Source organism: Pongo abelii, chromosome 5 (assembly GCF_028885655.2).
Source record: "Pongo abelii isolate AG06213 chromosome 5, NHGRI_mPonAbe1-v2.0_pri, whole genome shotgun sequence".
Taxonomy (NCBI): domain Eukaryota; kingdom Metazoa; phylum Chordata; class Mammalia; order Primates; family Hominidae; genus Pongo; species Pongo abelii.
In genome coordinates, this window is record NC_071990.2 from 118,492,024 (window position 1) to 118,511,704 (window position 19,681).

The window sequence follows — 19,681 nt, forward strand, 5'->3', positions numbered from 1 at the left end:
TTTTCACATCATAAAAGCTTCTGGCTACATTTTCTACTGTTATTTTAGGGTGCATATTTAGTTTTTCTTCTTTAACAGAGGAAGTTCTAATTTGAACTCCATTACACATCCTTTATTCTCATTGTCCTTATTGTAAACAGAAAAACTCTAGAAGTGACACTAAAAAATGTTTTGCATGATAGCTTTTAGTGTACTTATCTATTTATTGTGCTTACCTATTGTGTCTACTTATCAATTATCAGAATGAACTTAGAGCTATCTTGTCTAAGTTTTCAGGAGGATATCAAGCTCACCATTGGGTAAGACCTCAGCCCACTGGTACACAAGAAGTTACCAGAGTACCTAAACACAATTGTTCTGGTTGACTGTTCACCTGAGCAGTCTGCAACATTTTCTCTTATGTTCCACAGAAGGTCCTTGTGAATTCCTACCTCCCAGCAGGTCAGAAAACCTTCACCCTCACTGCCATCTTATTCAAATGCAATCTGGTCTTCAAGTCTAGATTAGTTCTGTCTCTTCTACAAAACCTTGTCTCCCCACCACACCGCAATATATGGTCTCACCCTTAGGGGACTCTTATCACCTAATGTCTATGCCACTTATTTGGCACTTACGTAGCAATAACATTTCATGAAAAAATTTAGGAGTTCTGAGATTGCAGTAGTCCTACAGAACATTCTGTTGACACTTGACTTACAGTATTCTTTAACCTTAGCTAGATATTAAGTACATTGAGCAGCTACCACCAATTATTATGAAAAAACACAGCGTATTAAAATATTTATTATATTTAAACAAATTTTAAAATATAGGTTGATCTGAAGTTTAGAGTACAAGTTAGAAAAACTGGCTGGAAGCCTGTTTCATTAAAGAAAATCCTCTTATTAAAAGTAGTGGAGAGAGATTCTATCACATTTCATAGCAGCCAATTAGTATCAGATATCCTTTTCCTGCCCTTATGTCCTGAGCCTCAATCTCTGTCTTCTGCTTAAAGGTATCATTTCGACAGTTCTCTTCATCCTGCATCATTTCTTTTCCCTCTCTATTGAATCGCTCCTGTTAATAAACACAGGCTGCAATATTTCCTGTCTTTAAAAACGCACACAAACCCAAGACAAAACCTCCCTTGACCCATCTTCTTCCAGTTGCTACCTCACTTCTCTGTTCCCTTTAAATGGAAAAATGCCTTAAATGAGTCATCTTTTTCATTTTCTCCTATACCTATTTTAATTTAGCTTCCCCTACACACAAACTTGCCAAGGACAACCGTTAGCTCCATATGTTTAAACTTTAAGAGCAGTTATCATAAGTAGTCTTTTAAATTGTCCTGTCAATAGGATGATACATCAGTTTGGATCCTCAGAGAAGCAAATGCCAAGACACGTACCATGAACTTGAAGCCTTATTAATATATTCTAGCAAATATACTACATCTGGTATAGCAACTGTAGCTGAGGCCATTATTGGAGTTAACTTATGGTATTCTACACTCATTCTCCAAGATCTATCCAGTTTTGGCAGGAGCCCTAGTGAATTAAATGGAGATACAATAGAAGCCATGAACCCTGAAACCTTTAGATCTTTAACAGTGGTACTGATCACTGTCATCCCCCTCAGATTTGTGTTGTTTTTGATTTACAATTTGGGCTGAGGGAGGGGAAGGAAAAGGGGGCCAGTTTTAAAGGTTTCCACTTGGCCTTCCACACTGTGGTATCTTTTGCCACACAGGCCAAAGATTCAGTGAGGCGGTTACGCCAACCACAAAGTATGTTGATCCCAATTACACATTTAAAGAGTAGGAAAATGACCACTGGGTGGGGCTGTGGACCAAGTGGACACATTGTAGGTTAGATTTTAGCCAGAATGCAATTTAATACCTGCTCCCATAAGCCCCACTTTAACAGAGGGACTATGATAACGCATCAGGTTTCTGGATGCCCATATCAACTCAGACCCTGTATCCAAGTGTCTGAAATGTCTGGGAATTCCCCCTTCCTTCAGTGTGCAGTCACTGGAGTAAGTGGCCGTAGTTCCCTTTGCAGTATATGCCTGTGATGATGTTGCACGGTCCTTCCACTGTCAGTCAATGAGTTGCAAATCCAAAAATTGGCTCAGGTCTGGGAATTGAACAAGGATCATGGTTTTTTCAGAAAGACCACGTTAGCCCCGTTTCTTCAATTTTGCTTTTATGATCATTAACTTTGGGTGTCACATTTTTGCCTTTGTGATAGTTAATTTTAGGTGTCAACTTAACTGGATTAAGAGATACCCAGATAGCTGGTAACATATTATTTCTGTATGTGTCTGAAAGGGTGTTTCTGAAAGAGATTGATATTTGAATCAGTGGACAAAGTAAGAAACATCTTTCTGTATTGAATGTGGATGGGCATCATCCAGTTGGCTGGGTGCCTGGATAGAATGAAAAGGCAGAGGAAAAGCTAATTTGCTTTTACTCTTTCTGCTGCTGGGACACCCATATTCTCCTTCCCTTGGCCATTAGAACTCCAGGTTCTCTGGCCTTCAGACTCAGGAACTTGCACCAGTTGCTCCCCTCAGGTTCTCAGGCTTTTGGCCTCGGAAAGAGCATTACACCATTGGCTCCCCTGGTTCTCAGGCCTTCGGACTTGGACTGAGTCAGGCTACTAAGTTCCCTGGATTTCCAACTTGCAGGTGGCAAATCACGGGACTTTTCTGCCTCCATAATCATGAGAACCAATCCCCTTAATAAGTCCCCTGTCTATCTATCTATCTATCTATCTATCTATCTATCTCTATCTGTCATATATCTATCTATCATCTATTTATATATCCTATCAGTTTTGTTTCTCTTAAGAACCCTGATTAATAAAGCCTTCTACTGATTTTGGATGTTAAGGACTGGCTGTCCATTTATTTTGCCCTAGGGATAACATGCTTTGATATGGTTTGGCTGTATCCCCCACTCAGATCTCATCTTGAATTGTGGTTCCCATAATCCCCATGTGTCATGGGAGGGACTTGGTGGGAAGTAATTGAGTCATGGAGATGGTTACCCTAATGCTGTTCTCGTGATAGTGAGTGAGTTCTCACGAGATCTGATGGTTTTATAAGGGGCTTTTCCCCTTTGCTCGGCGCTTCTCCTTCCTGCCGTTGTGTGAAGAAGGACATGTTTGTTTCCACTTCTGCCATAATTGTTAAGTTTCCTGAGGCCTCCCCAGCTCTGCAGAACTGTGAGTCACTTAATTCTCTTTCCTTTATAAATTACCCAGTCTCAGGTATTTCTTCATAGCAGTGTGAGAAGAAACTAATACGTGCTTTATTAACTATCTCCACAATATCTATGGTCAAGCCCCTTTGGCTTCCTCTCTGTCATTAGTGATAAGGGTCCCTGGCTTCTGGTGGTCAAGTGCAGCCATCTGGCCTCTATTACTTTAGGCCCGCATTGTGACCATGGATGTTAACAAGCTCAGCTCTGGATCTGCCTCTCCTGCCAATCACTGAGCTTCTTCGTGATGCTTGTGAGGCTCCTTTCATCAGCACATTCCTGATGACTTGATGAATGCTGCATCCTCTGGTGGGTCTTCTGGCTTCACATTATATGTCCACTTCAGCATTCCCACTCCTCAGCCTTTTAATTCCTTACTCTACCTTTTCACAGGGAAACTCAGAAAGGGCCTTTGTTGTCTCCTGGCTTTTGAAGCTACCCTAGCCACAAATTTGCCTCATCTCCATTGGTCTTTTCCAGAATGTTAAATCTCATGTCCCAGGAAAGTCTCACCCAGTGAATGAATTCTTGCTTACCCAGTCTTACCTTCCCATCCCCTTGACCTTCAGAACACAATCCCAGCATTAGCCCCCTCAGCCCTGCCAGTGCATGTTAGCTAATTCTTGGAGCTCCTATGGGATGTAATCTCTTTCCTTCCTTATCATATCCAGCATATCCCTAGTCAAGTTATACTGGGATTTATCCAGCATAGTTATCAACCTGGCTGTCAGGAGAGATGAATGTGGTTCCTGAGGGCACAACAGTTGCCTGGTTGAGAAGAGGCCTCTGTCACATTTTCCTCTACAGAGAAAGTGCTGGCTCTTACTTTGGAGGGGTGGGCCACCTCTACAAGCTCTGAGGGATCAGAAGGGTCTGCTAAGCCAAAATCTTTGAGGTATTTATCTAAATACCTTTATTCTGTGTTTCGGGGTACCAGGTTTTCTCAACAGACTCACCTTGAACGAGCACTTAAACATCTCAAGCTCTGCAACACTATAGAATGCTGAGTTTGCTCCTCACCTGTATGTATATTTTTTATTTATTATGTCTCCTCCAACTACAATGCTGGAATGTAACCTCCATCAAGGCAGAGACTTTGCTTTGTTTAATGCTCTATATTTAGCACCTATAACAATACTTTCTGCATTTTAGGCACTCTATTTATTAAATGAGTAAATGAATGAATGTGAAGGATCTACAAAGGAGGGGTAAACTCTAATAGATCCACCCTAAGGGATTTTATGCAGCCATCAGAAACACTCCCAAAATATTTTTAATAATTAGAGGTAAAGCTTATGTAATAATGTTAAGTGAAAAAAACTAGGAGAAGTACTACTACAACTATTCCAGCCATGAAAATAAGCTCATATTGGGGAGAAAAACTGGAAGGAAATATCCTAAATTATTCACAATAGTGTTTGAGGGGTATATTTCGGCCCCTTAATTCTTCTGGTTGTATGTGAAGAAGCCCGAAAGGATCAGGATAGGTCATCTGATTCAGGCTCCCTGTAACCCTGACCAGCTGTCAAAAGGAAAGTTGGACAGGCTTCCTTTTACCAAGGAGTATCAAAGAGAAGTCAAGGACACCCTAACATCCATCCTACATTCATAGAGGCTATTCTGAGGGTAAAAGGTGGGTTTTGGACAGGGTAGAAACTGAGAATGATATAATAAATGTTTGTTTCCTTTAGCATATGTGCACTATTACTTCAAGGGCTTCAAGAAGAAGTTCGGTCCTCACTTATGTCTGATATGAACTTCAAGACCCAACTTCTATCTGTCTAGGTCTCAGGTGATAACTCATTATTGAAAGAATCCTCATGAGTCCCCAGTGGCATTAGATCAATTTTCTGGTATCCCTGGTATGAGCCATAAGCAAGCACTTGTCCTGAAATAGGCTGGAAGACGATGATGAGAAAATCAATTTATCAATCCATTAAAAACAAATACCTACTTTGGCACGGAGACTATATAAAGGAATAAAAGACACCATCCTATCTTCATAAAGCTTGCAATTTATTTGAGTAAGTAAAATGCATAGAAATAGAATGGAAAAACTTGCAGTTACTGCCAAATGAGATTTAAAGACAATAAGGGCAACAGTAATTCTGGGAAGGGACAGGGTTAGGGGCAGGCCTTTCCAAAGAGTTGGAATATGAGCTGGTTATAAAGGTTGAGTGAGATTTAGTAAGCAGAAAAGAATAGGCCAGGAGAGTCCAATAGGAAAGTGAAAGCCAACATAGGTAAGCAACGTAGAGTGCATCTGGGCCCAGAAACAGACTTTTTCTCAAGAACATTTGGAGTAAAGCATTTTAATCAGAATTATATCAACATATTAATTTTATCTAAATATTTCCTCAATCGGCAGTGTTAAACCATAAACAACATAGCATTTGCTTCCAACCCTATATTGCATTTCAACTTACTTAAATATTTTTCTTATGGATTATTTCTTTTCCTTGAACAATTTTAAATGAAGGTTAGATTCATTGATCAGCTTTTTCATATAAACTCTTTCCAGTTATAGCTTCTGTCTTTGTGAGTCATTACTTCTCTCAAGTCTTCCTAGGTCACATTTGCAGATTTAAAAAAATTATCAGTAGGGTGCAGTGGCTCACGCCTGTAATCCCAGCACTTTTGGGAGGCCACGGCGGACAGATCACCTGAGGTTGGGATTTCGAGACCAGCCTGACCAACATGCAGAAACCCCATCTCTACTAAGAATACAAAATTGCCAGGCGTGGCAGTGCATGCCTGTAATCCCAGCTACTCGGGAGGCTGAGACAGGAGAGAATCGCTTGAACCTGGGAGGGGCAGGTAGCGGTGAGCCAAGATCACGCCATTGCACTTCAGCCTGGGCAATAAGAACGAAACTCCGTCTCAAAAAAAAAAAAAAAAAAAAAATCAGTAAGATTTTGTTCTTATGCTAATTTTTAGTGAATAGCATATTTAAACAAGTGCCATTTTTAGCCACTGTCAATTTTTTCCTTTTGATTGTAAGATCTAATTTTTATAGAACTAACTTCCAATTGTAGTACTACAATTTCAGAATTAACCAACTAACTATCCTTTATCAAATTATTTTTATCTATAATCCATTTTACACATGACATTGTTAGCCACTATTTTATTTTGAATTAAATATTTCTACCACTATTATTCATCTTGAATTATAAAACTACTGCTAATTTGCACTTATTTCTTAGCTGAAACATGAAAATTTTGTAGGCTGTTCCCCTCAGATATCCTATACATTCTCTGTTGCCCAAATTGTAATGCAAATGTATTATACTGCAAATCTAATTCTTCTATACTGTTCTGATGTCTTTTTGTATCTTCCAAAGTTAAGGGTCCAGGCCACTGTCAGAGCAAAAACCAGACTGCAAGCAACAGAAACTGACTCTGGCCTGTTTAAAAGATAAGTGTTTATTAAAGGGATATGGGGATAACTCTCAGAGCTTTGGAGAGGACTTGAGAGCAGAGAGCAGAACGGGTCTAGCCTGGCTGCCCAAACTATCAGAGGCACCAGGCTCTGGACTAGCTCTGCTGACTCTCCCGGCCTTGGACTCTAGATGTCACCTCTAGTACCAGTGTCCCCTTTGTGCCAGGAGCCAGATTGATATGGGTTGGCTGTGTCCCCACCCATATCTTATCTTGAATCATGGCTGTCATAATCCCCATGTATGTGGGAGGGACCCAGTGGGAGGTAATTGAATCAGGGTGGGTTTTCCTGTGCTGTTCTTGTGATAGTGAATAAGTCTCAGGAGATCTGCTGGTTTTAGTTCTCTTGCACATGCTCTCTTGCCTGCTGTCATGTAAGACATGCCTTTACTCCTCCTTCATCTTCCACCATGATTGTGAGGCCTCGCCAGCCATGTGGAACTGTGATTCCATTAAACCTCTTTTTCTTTATAAATTACCCAGTCTCAGGTATTTCTTCACAGCAGTTTGAAAATGGACTAACACACAGACTATTGCAGTTGGCACCATCACCATAGATGACTTCCCATGGTCTCTGATTCTTTGCATCCCTAGGTCTCAGAAGCCTGGAGCAGGTGGGTGGGTGGGTCTTAGTGGTGAGGGCTGGATCACACGCCTGCCTTCTTGCTGCAAGAGACACTGGAGGAGTGAATGGAACACAGTTCCCACCCAGATTATAAAGGCAGAGGAATTACCCAGCACAGGAAGGGGCTTCACATCATGGCATAACAAAAAGAATGGCAAATGCCCATTAAAGGATGAGAAGATCAGAGACAAAATATCCTGCCTTATTCAGCAGAATATCAGATGTGGCAGAGTGACCACAAATCCTGGACCTTAACTTGGGGGCTGTTCACCATATAACTAACACATTCACTTCTCTGTGTTCCTTGCCAATCATCCATGCAGGCTCTCAGGTAGCAGGCAAATTAAAAGATTAACTAAATTATCCAAGGTGGAAGCGAATACATGATCTTCTTCCACAGCAGATTTTAGCAAATGCTATAATCAAAAGTTCTTCTCTGTATCTAGCAAATTTCCTGAATAACGCAACTGAATAACACACAGAATGGCTTCACTGGTGTTGCCGTTACAGCAATTGTGGCTTTAAGATTTAAATGGACAACTGCAAAATATATATATTGGTTTTAAGTTAAGGTGTTTCTCTGAAGAGCTTTTTTATATAATAGTTCTCATTTAGGTATTTATTTTTTCATGTGGTTGTTAAAAATCACACAGCTTGAATTAACATTGTATAATCATTTATATTTAATTTTAAGCATAATTCAATACAAAATGTAATCTTAAGTATTTTATATATAAAATAGATATGGCAAATAGCAATTTTTATACTAGTTAATTTCCATAATAGCACACAAGTCAGAGTGATTTTTATACAACTGAAGATTATAGAATGCAAAACTTCAGGACTTAAAGATCTTCATAGCCTTATTTTCAATATGACTGAATCTACTGTTGTAAGCCTCAAAAATACAAAACATTTTACAGGTGATTAAAGACAATATATAGGCCAGGCACGGTGGCTCACATCTGTAATCCAGCACTTTGGGAGGCCAAGGCGGGTGGATCCCGAGGTCAGGAGTTCTAGACCAGCCTCGCCAATATGGTGAAACCTCGTCTCTACTAAAAATAAAAAAGTTAGCCAGGCGTGGTGGCACACGCCTGTAATCCCAGCTACTTAGGAGGCTGAGGCACAAGAATTGCTTGAACCCAGGAGGTGGAGGTTGCCGTGAGCCGAGATCGTGCCACTGAACTCCAGCCTGGGCAACAGAGTGAGACTCCATCTCAAAAAAATTAAAAAAAAAAAAGATAATATTTATCATTGCAGTAATAGCTTTCCAAGTGATTTTTCATGTCACAGGTGCTGGTTTCTTCTGTATGTGTCAAATTATTTCTCATTTCCTTGGTCCCATTTGAGATTATCTGTAGTTCAGTTGACCCCCTGAGCCTACTCCTTAGCCTCTTCTTCAGATCCCTGAACACACCTATTCCGTCTCTAAACATGTGGCCAAGATATTTTTATTACAGCCCAAACTGAAAGGTGGGTAAGAGCCTAAAGCACCTCAAGGGAGAGGGAGAGCAGTGTTTCCCTTCCAGACTTCTGAGTCTTCCTAAGCTTCCCACATGCTTAGTGTTCATCTCATAATTCTACTGAAAGTCAGGCAGCTGGTATGGGGATTGCTACAACTGAAACCAAATGGCTCTCAGAACCAAGATTAGAACTCAGGAACGTTGCACTGTTTATTTGGAGTTATAAACCACCATGATATTTATCATTCTAGTAGAGTTTTCTTTCAGTAACTACTGAATGAGAGTGTTTATCTCAACTCTGTATTTCCCAAACAACGCTATTAATCAGACCCATCTCCATATCTACTGTGAGTGAGACAGGCATAGTTCAGGCCTTCAGGCTTGCCAGAAGGGCAGTAAGCCACTTGTTTTTCTTGGCAGAAATCTTTGTCTGCATGTGGTTCCTTCTCTTCTTTCCTCAGACCACAAGATTCAGATTCCTGGGAGCCTAGGGGACCCTCAGACTTTTCTTCACCTTGGCCACATTCTGTAGCAAGTACCATATAGTTCAACCCTTCTTGGTTCTTCGTTTCCCTTAAAGCAACTGGCATAATGTCATCCGAATTCAAACAAATCACATCGCCATCTTCACCTGTGGAAAAAAAGAATGTTATTCTAGCATGTATTTAATTATTTATTTGTAATAATATACAAGCTATATCAGAATTATAGCAATACCAACTTTATACATTTGTTTAGCAAACATTTATGAGGACTACTAAGTTTTGGGAATACAAAGACAAATAAAACATGCTTCTTGTCCTTGAGGCTGTTGCAGTCTAGTAGGGAAGCAGATCATGTAGCTCTATATGTCTATATAGATTCTATAGTCACCTATAGAAGGTGACATGCACTTTAATAAAGGAATATTTTTAAATGTAGTAGGAGCACAGGGGTGATTAACTCTGCCTTAACAAGAGGAGCAAGTCGTGGTCTTTGTGATAGGACTTAATTGACCCTTAGAGAGCCCTTTTTGTCTAAAGTATGTACTTTTTTATACTTCCACAGCAACTGAAATATCTACTTTTAAAGACTGGTTTTTCTAGATTTAGTAATTTTGCTAAATTAATTGCTTAATGTAATATTTACTGATGACTACTACATTCCAAGCCTGTGTTCTAGTTATTGATGGATATAGCAATGAATGAAAAACATTTCTACATTCAGCCCTGACACACACCCGGGTCTGATTTATTTGTAATGAACTTAAATTGAAATATGAGGAAAATAACATAATTTCAAAAGACTAAGGGAGGTACCAGTGTACCTGTTTTTCCCAATAAAAATTTAATGGATCTGCCTATTTATTAAGTTTAACACCTGAACTACAAAGCTTATTTTGTAAGAGCATATGAACTACATCCCTTCTCCCCATATCATTAGGTATGCATTTCCTTTTTGCAGACCCTCCAAACTGCTGAAGAACAAGATAGCCAAGCTACAGGTTCATAGGCTCTTTGGTATCATCTAATTTGCCTCTTCATTGTTCAAACATCATTATAGCATATTTCAAAACACATGAATAATTAGATGTGTTGTAAAATTATCTCCCTAATAGAAAGAACTTTACCAGATGCCAAGTTTGATTAGTACCTGGGTGTTGAACACCTGTGGAAGGTATTCAACACTTGTGGAAGGTATCCAATGGTTATGATTGTTGCCAACATGCACTAATAGCCATTAAGATGCCCATAAGAATAACTTGGTATATGTAATAATAGCAATGGAAAATATTTTTAAATGTTAGGAAAAAATAAGATATTTAACTTTAAGTAGTAATCCAATAATTGGGGAAATTAGGATGTTCTTAATAGGCTTAAAGAAATCAGGCTAAAGGAAAGTTTAGAATTTCAACAAAAACTTAAATCTACAATATAGTCTACCCACTCATATCAGCTATTTCATTGTCATACCTTTAATCCATGAATGAGCATACTGGAAAACTTCCTACTAAGACATGATTTTAACGTTTTAAACTTTTTTGCTTATTGAATTGTCTGAAAAATAATATTTTATATGAGGCAAATAAATTCTTTTTGCAAATTCTGTTGTCATGTGTCAAAGAAAAATCATTAGCTAACTACTTTATTGGTTTATAGTACTTGTAGCAATATTTAGTAACTTGACCCTGGCAAGCTTTCAGCAATTAGTACATCTTCTTGTTGCAAAAAGAGCTTACAAGAGACTGCGATAGTAGAGATAGGTTGTCTTATTTGTTTGCTTTTGTTTAAAAATTATTTAATAAGTAGTCTATGGGTCAGATCTTAAAGCAGATATCCTGAACAAAGATACCATGCACTGGGCAACCTCTTTAAGAGAGAAATATTAAAATAAAGACTTCCAAGTAAGACGGGGTATTTACAGACTAGACATATGCCGGCTGACTGGCTATGTTTAGAACAGCAGAGGAGCATTTAGATTTGTTTCCTGTAGAACTCTCTGGGACTGATGAGGTGATGTTTACACAAATGTTTGGATGAAGTCACTGGGATATTTTTACTAGATGCCCAGATATGTTACTAATCTTCTCTCTCTATCCCCTTTCCACCCCATTAGGTCAGTAGGACCACAGGATAGGCATGGTATTATTGCTCGCTGTTTTTCTAAGCGCCCCCAATTTTTTGCTTTAAAAAGTCCTTTCAATAGCTTTTCTTATCTACTTACATATCTCCAACAACAACAATGAAGACAGTCATTTTATTGCTTTGCTAAATATGCCCACCCGTCCGCAAAGCAGTAAGCTATTATTAAACACATTCTTTTTTATTGAAAAAATAATTAAGTTTAGGTTTGCCTTGAAGGGTCTATTCCACTATTTCTATCCTTTGCAGATATGCAAACTCTGCCTTTAGTTCAATTTTTTCTCTCTTCCCTGCCTCTCTTGCTCAGTCACAAACTCAATTATCAATTTAGTGATTTCCACATCTCTTTTCATTCCTTATCTTCAGGATTTACATTCATTGTAAATAATAGAATAGCAATTTCTCTTTTCCTAAAATTTTATTTCTGTCATGTCCCAGAAATGCTTGTTTCTTTCTAAATTGTAATAGTTTGATGATATTCCCTGTTAAATTCTTCCTGCATCATTACTTTGAATATTTGTCTGCTTCTCTATTGTTAGGAATATTATTTAGAATTTTAATTATTTCTGCCAACAACTTGGTACCTAAACAGATTTGGTATAACCAGAAAAAATGTTGTATATTTTCTAGCAGGTCATAAGTAATCACTGCTTTCATTATACCTAGCTGTGCAGTACGCTATTGATAACAAAACTGGGGACATTGTGTGGGCCATTTCCCTACTACAGCCAGGGATTTGTGAAGGCTGAGAGGAAAGGCTCAACAATGGAGACAAACTCTAGCCCTATTTCAGCAGTATGATTATGAGCAAGTTACTAAACCTCAGTATTCTCATCTGTAAAATGGTGATATAGTAATAGCCACTTCATAAGGCTGTTATAAAGATTTAATGAGTTAACCTACATAGCACATGGCATGTGAGTGGCACATGGAAAATTACTAAAATAAAATTAGCTACTATTCTAATTAAAAGCCTTTCACAGAGGTATTTTACTCTTTATATTGAGTGTGAGCATTGTTTATTACCTATCTCAGCCTCATAGATGAACTATGCAATGCAAAATGGTGAAAAGATTTTCTCAAGGGTCCGTGGAGACTTCAAGTAGAACCTAAGGTGAAGCTAAGCTCTCAGGCCTGCTAACACCCATTATGACAGCCTCTGTGGCATTTTTTTTTTCTTCTCATTTCTTTTTTTTTTTTTTGAGATGGAGTCTCGCTCTGTCGCCCAGGCTGGAGTGCAGTGGTGCGATCTCGGCTCACTGCAAGCTCCGCCTCCCGGGTTCACGCCATTCTCCTACCTCCGCCTCCTTAGTAGTTGGGAATACAGGTGCCCGCCACCACGCCCAGCTAATTTTTTCTATTTTTTAGTAGAGACGGGATTTCACCATGTTAGCCAGGATGGTCTCGATTTCCTGACCTCGTGATCCGCCCGCCTCGGCCTCCCAAAGTGCTGGCATTACAATTGTGAGCCACAGCACCCGGCCCTCTGTGATTTTTATAATATATCTTTGCACATTAGAAGGAAAGGATTCCATGAGCAAAGAGTTGAATTTTAGAATACAAGTCAACTGCAAAATCTGTGCAACCCTCTGGATTGCTTTACCTCTCTGTAGCATTTGTTCACTCTCTCCTTTCTAAGCCTCTCTCCTCTGGATTTCCATAACAACACTCCTTATGTCTTTTCTCTTCCCTCTCTGGCTGCTCCTCCCCATGTCCACCATCTTTGTAAGCCCCTCCTATACTGGCTGCTATCTGGGTTCCACCCACTTCTCACTCTCTTCTTATTTCATACACTCTAATTTAATGACCTCGGTCTGCACGCTGGACTTCAACCATCTATATTTACAGGACAGACCTTTCAACTGAGTATGAACTCCTATCTTGACTGTGTCCTGGACTTCTCCGCTTAGATATGCCACAGCCAACTCAAACCAAACATATGCAAAACTGTTCCTCTTCCTATGTTCCTCATCTCCAGGAATAGCATTGGTTTTTACCAACTTTCTCCTTTCTCTTTTTCACCCACTTAGTTGCCAAGTCCGATAGCATCTACCTCTATCATAACTCTGGACTCTTTTTTGTTCTCTCTACACCTGTTACCGTTCATTAATTCAGCTTTCATTACTTTTCATTCCTTACTTTTGATTAGTGTGACCAATAACCCTCCAATTTTATCACTTGCCACATTTTCATATATAATAAAGTGCAGTTCTATGAATACCTCATTCTCTATTATTCCCTGCCTTTCTATATGCTGCTGCTTCTATCCTGAAATACATAGGATACCTCAGCTTCTTTTTTTCATACCTCAGCTTCTAAGTAGGTCTCAGCTTAGATGTAACCTCCTCCCCATGGCTTTTCTTGACTCTCCCTCTGCCATAGTGTAGACTTGGCATCCTTCCTCTGGACTCCCACAGAACATGGATTTCTTCTCAATAACAACACACTATGCTCATTCTCCTGGATTCTGGCAGAAGATGTAATACAAAATCATCTTCTCACCAAATCCTTAAAAATAAGCTTATTTGTAAGAAAAAAATGCTGGAGAACCTACTAGAGAATCTACAGCCCATGAATTCCTTTAGATTACCTAAATTTAATATCTGAATCCAGATAGTATATATACAAACATACATAAATGAGCATTTCTGTAAATGGCTATATACGCACATACAATATCTGCAAATATATAACCAAATTGTTAGCTCTGGCTAGCACTGGGGAGTGAGATAAGGATGAATTAGGAAACTTTTACTTTTTAGACTGCTTAAATAATTTTATAATTTTTATAACAAACATAAATTACTTTTACAATAAAGATCTTTAAAATGTAGATACAATTATAAAATAATACAGCAAGAACAGTTACTGAGATTACTGGAAAAGTTACAAGAAAAATAGAAAGGAATCAGGAGTCATTTTTATGGTTGTAAAATAACATAAAAATTATTTTTAAACTTTTAAGAAGGTCATGATTGTGTTAATTAATAAAGTCTATAAAATTATAATCACAAAGAATTTGAGCCTTATCAGTCAAAAAATTTGAGCCTTATTTGTTGCTTTCTACGATAAGAGCACGCTAATATCCCTGATGAACACAGATGCAAAAATTCTCAACAAAATACTGGCAAGCCAAACCCAAGAGCACATGAAAAAGACAGTACACTATGATCAAGTAAGATTTATCCCAGGTATGCAAGGATAGTTCAACAAATGTGTATATGTTGAAGACACATGATACATTACATCAACAGACTGAAAGACAAAAACCATATGATCATATCAGCAGATGCAGAAAAGGCATTTGATAAAATTTAGCATTCTTTCATAATAAAAGCTCTCAAAAAATTAGGCATGGAAAGAACATATCTCAAAATAATAAAGGTTATATATGACAAATCCATAGCCAACATTGTACTAAATGGAGGAAAGTTGAAAACATTTTCTCTAATAACTGGAACAAGACAAGGATGGCCACTTTCACCACTCTTATTCAACATAGTACTGTAAGTCCTAGCCAGAGCAACCAGGCAGGGGAAAGAAAATAAAAAGGCATCTCATAAAAGGCGTTCACAGATAATATTATCTTATATCTAGAAAAACCTAAAGATTCCACAAAATGTGTCTTCAACATATACACATATGTTGAACTATCCTTGCATCCCTGGGATAAATCTTACTTGATCATAGTATACTACCTTTTTCATGTGTTCTTGGATTTGGCTTGCCAGTATTTTGTTGAGAATTTTTGCATCTGTGTTCATTAGGGATATTAGCGTGCTCTTATCATTGAAACTCTGAGATTTGATAAATAAATTCAGTAAAGTTTCAGGATACAAAATTAATGTACAAAAATTCAGTGCATTTCTATATACCAAAAATAATCTAGCTGAGAATTAAGTCAAGAAGGCAATGCCATTTACAAGAACCACATAAAGAATGAAATACCTAGGAATATATCAACCAAGGAGATGAAAATTCTCTACAAGGGAAACTACAAAACACTGATGAAAGAAATTGTAGGAGGCACAAACAAATGGAAAAATATTCCATGCTCAAGGATTGGAAGAATCAATATTGTTAAAATGGCCATACTGCCCAAAGTTATCTACATATTCAATGCAATCCCGATCAAAATACCAATGACATTCTTCACAGAAATAGAAAAAAATCCTAAAATTTATATAGAACCACAAAAGACTTGGAATAGCCAAAGCTATCCTAAGCAAAAGGAACAAAACTCAAAGAATCACATTACTGGATTCAAATTATACTACAGACCTGTAGTAACCAAAACGGCATGGTACTGGCATAAAAACTCACACATAGATCAAAGGTATGTATACAAAATGGAATACTATTCAGCCATAAAAAAGAACAGAATAAAGAACACAGAAATAAATTCACACACCTACAGTGAATTCATGTTTTACAAAGATGCCAAGAACATATACTGGGGAAAAGACAGTGTCTTCAATAAATGCTGCTGGGAAAACTGGATATCCATATGTAGAAGAATAAAATGAGACCCCTATCTCTCTACATATACAAAAATCAAATAAAAATGGATTAAAGATTTAAATCTAAGACTTCAAACCATGAAACTACTACAAGAAAATACTGAGGAAAATCTCCAGGACATTGTTTCGGGCAAAAATTTCTTGAGCAACACCCCACAAGCACAGGCAGTCAAAGCAAAAATGGACAAATGGGATCACATCAAATTTAAAAAGCTTCTTCACAGCAAAGGAAACAATCAACAAAGTGAAGGGACAATCCACAGAATGGAAGAAAATATTTGCAAACTACCCATCTGACAAGGGGTTAATAACCAGAATACATAGGGAGCTCAAATAACTCGATAGGAAAAAAGTTAATAGTCTGATCAAAAAATGGGCAAAAGATTTGAATAGACATTTCTAATGAAAAAAATACAAATGGCAAACACACATGTGAAAAAGTGCTCAACATCATAGATAATCACAGAAATGCAAACCAAAACTACATTGAGATATCATCTCAGTCAAGTTAAAATGCCTTACATTAAAAAGACAGGCAAGACAAATGCTAGCAAGGATGTGGAGAAAGGGAATCCTCATACACTGTTGGTGGGAATGTAAATTAGTACAACCACTATAAAGAACAGTTTGGAGGTTCCTCAAACAACTGAAAATAGATCTACCATTTGATTCAGCAATCCCACTGCTGGACATATGCCCAAAAGAAAGGAAATTAGTACATCAAAGAGATGTCTGCACTCTTTTGTTTATTGCAGTACTGTTTACAATAGCTAAGATTTGGAAGCAACCTAAGTGTCCATCTGTAGATAAATGGATAGGCCGGGCTCAGTGGCTCATGCCTGTAATCCCAGCACTTTGGGAGGCAGAGGTGGGCAGATCACTTGAGGTCAGGAATTCTAGACCAGCCTGGTCAACATGGTGAAACCCAGTCTCTACTAAAAAAAATACAAAAATTAGCCAGGCGTGGTGGCGTGTGCCTGTAGTCCCAGCTACTCGGAATGCCGAGTCATAAGAATCGCTTGAAACTGAAAGGGGGAAGTTGCAGTGAGCCGAGATCATGCCATTGCTTTCCAGTATGAGCGACAGAGTGAGACTGTCTCAAAAAAAAAAAATAGATAAATGGATAAAGAAAATGTGGTATATGCATATAGTACAGTGGAGTACTATTCAGCCATAAAAAGAATGAGATCCTGTCATTTCCAAGAATATGGATGGAACTGGAGATCATTATGTTAAGTGAAACAAGCCAGGCACAGAAAGATAAATATCTCATGTTCTCACTTATTTGTGAAATATAAAAATCAAAACAATTGAACCCATGGAGACAGCGAGTAGAAGGATGGTTACCAGAAACTGGGAAGGGTAGTAAGGGACAGGGTGGGGGAGTTGGGGATGGTTATTGGGTACAAAAAACAGAAAGAATGAATAAGACTAAATATTTGATAGCACAATAGGGTAACTATAGTCAATAATAATTTAATTGTACATTTTAAAATAACTATAAGTAAAAAATTGGTTTGTAACACAAAGGATAAATGCTTGAGGGGTGGATACTCCATTCTCCATGATGTGATTATTACACATTACATGCCTGTATCAAAACACCTCATGTACCCTATAAATATAGACATCTACTATGTACCCATAAAAATTAAAAATAAATTTAAAAAATAATACTACATGGTTATAGTAATCAAACAGTATGGTACTGGTATAAAAATAAACATATACTTTAATGGAACAGAATCCAGAATCCAGAAATAAAGCCACATATTTCCAGCCAACTGATCTTTGGCAAAGTCAACAAGAACACATACTGGGGAGAAAAACACCCCTTTCAACAAATGGCAGTGGGGAAATTGGATATATGCAGAAGAATTAAACTGGACCCTTACCCTCACCATATACAAAAATTAACTCAAAGATGGATTAAAGACTTGCATGTAACAAATGAAACTGTGAAAATACTAGAAGAAAGCCTAAGGAAAACTCTTCTGGATATTGGTCTAGGCAAAGAATTCATGACTTAGACACTGAAAGCACAGGCAACATGAACGGAAATAGACGAATGTGACTTAATCAAGCTAAAAAGCTTGTGCAGAAAAAGAAATAATCAGTGGAATAAACAGACAATCTGCAGAATGGGAGAAAATATTTGCAAAGTATTCACTCAACAGGGGTCTAATATCCAGAATATACAAGGAATTCAAACACTCAACAACAACAAACAAGCAAATAATCCCATTAAAAAGTGAGCAAAGGATGTGAATAGATGTTTTATCAAAAGAAGACATACAACTGACCAACAGGTATATGGAAAAATGCCCAACATCCCTAATCATCAGAGAAATGCAAATTAAAATAATAATAAGATATCATCCTCCCTGAGTCAGAATGGCTATTATTAAAAAGTCAAAAATAATAGATGTTGGTGAGGATGCAGACAAAGAGGAACACTTACATGCTGTTGGTGGGAATGTAAATTAATACAACTTTTATGGAAAACAGTATGGAGATTTCTCAAAAGGCTAAAAATATGATCTAGCAATCAATCCAGCAATTCCATTACTAGATATCTATCCAAAGGAAAAGAAATCATTATATCAAAAACATACTTACACTCATATGTTTATCACAGTACTACTCATAATAGCAAAGGTATGGGATCAACCTAGTGTCTATCTATGGATGATTGGATAATGAAAATGTGTTATAGACAATGAAATACTATTCAGCCACTAAAAAGGAAGGAAATCATGTATTTTGTAGCAACATGGATGAAACTGGAGGCAATTATCTTAAATGAAACAAATCGAACACAGAAAGACAAATATCACATGTTCTCACTCATCAGTAGGATTGAAACAATGTGTACACATAGACGTAGAGTATGAAATGACAGACAATGAAAACTTGAAAGGGTAAGGGTGTAGGAGAGTGAATAAGAAATTACTTAATGGGTACAAGGTACAATATTCAGGTGATAGATACCCTAAAAGCCCTGACTTCATTACTAAATAATCTTGTACTCCCTGAATTTATAAAAAAAAAAAAGAGGAGTGATATAGTTAAGAAAATGTGCTTTCAGTGCCAAGCAAGCAAAACTATGTTTTGCCTGTCTTTCAGATATGTCTATATTCAATTCAACCCAGTTACTGATGTTTTTCTATCTTAGGAACAAAAAATTTAATTTTACGTATTGGCAAACCGCTCTGCATGATTGTTCCTCTAAAGTTTCCATATGTGAAGTTATGACAAATAAGAACCAGGCCATGCTGGAGCAGATTAAAATGGCTTGAGCAAAACAGTATTATTAAATAGTGAACTGGTGGCACCAATATTTCCTATGGATATGGATGTAGTCTTATGACAAGGACAACTTTCAATATCACCAGTTAAAGCTAGTTTACTACTAAACTTGGCAAACAAAATTAAAGAAACTGATTCTAGCTTCCAAGAGAAAGAAATACTCTCACCTCTTGTTTTTCTTTAAAGCAGACAAATGGAACACATTAAATACAGGTGCTTACAATATGCCTTGCCCCCAAATCAGTATCTGTTGAAATAATTTTTTTAATTATCAAAATTTTATTCAGAGAAATGTCTCATTAAGTAAATGCTTAGAAAATGACAAGGCCTTAATAGTATCTAGAATGGCTTAAGGGTATGTATGCCTAATGCTATGTGATCTTCACATAGGCAAGTATATATGTAGAGCCCCCCAAAAGGATGGAGTTGCTGTGCAAGTTATAATTCCCAAGTGT

General features: G+C 37.7%; 1 protein-coding gene across 2 annotated transcripts in view; it reads right to left on the reverse strand.

The window, feature by feature from the left end:
• Positions 1-9,087: 9,087 nt before the first annotated feature.
• The window catches only part of ROS1 (ROS proto-oncogene 1, receptor tyrosine kinase), a 155,562-nt gene continuing 144,968 nt past the window's right edge, over positions 9,088-19,681 (reverse strand). For both annotated transcript variants that reach the window (XM_063724964.1, XM_063724965.1), the window contains one exon: positions 9,088-9,407. In XM_063724964.1, the coding sequence (XP_063581034.1) occupies positions 9,097-9,407 (311 nt within the window). In that variant the 3' untranslated portion in view covers positions 9,088-9,096. The remainder of the gene's footprint in view (positions 9,408-19,681) is intronic.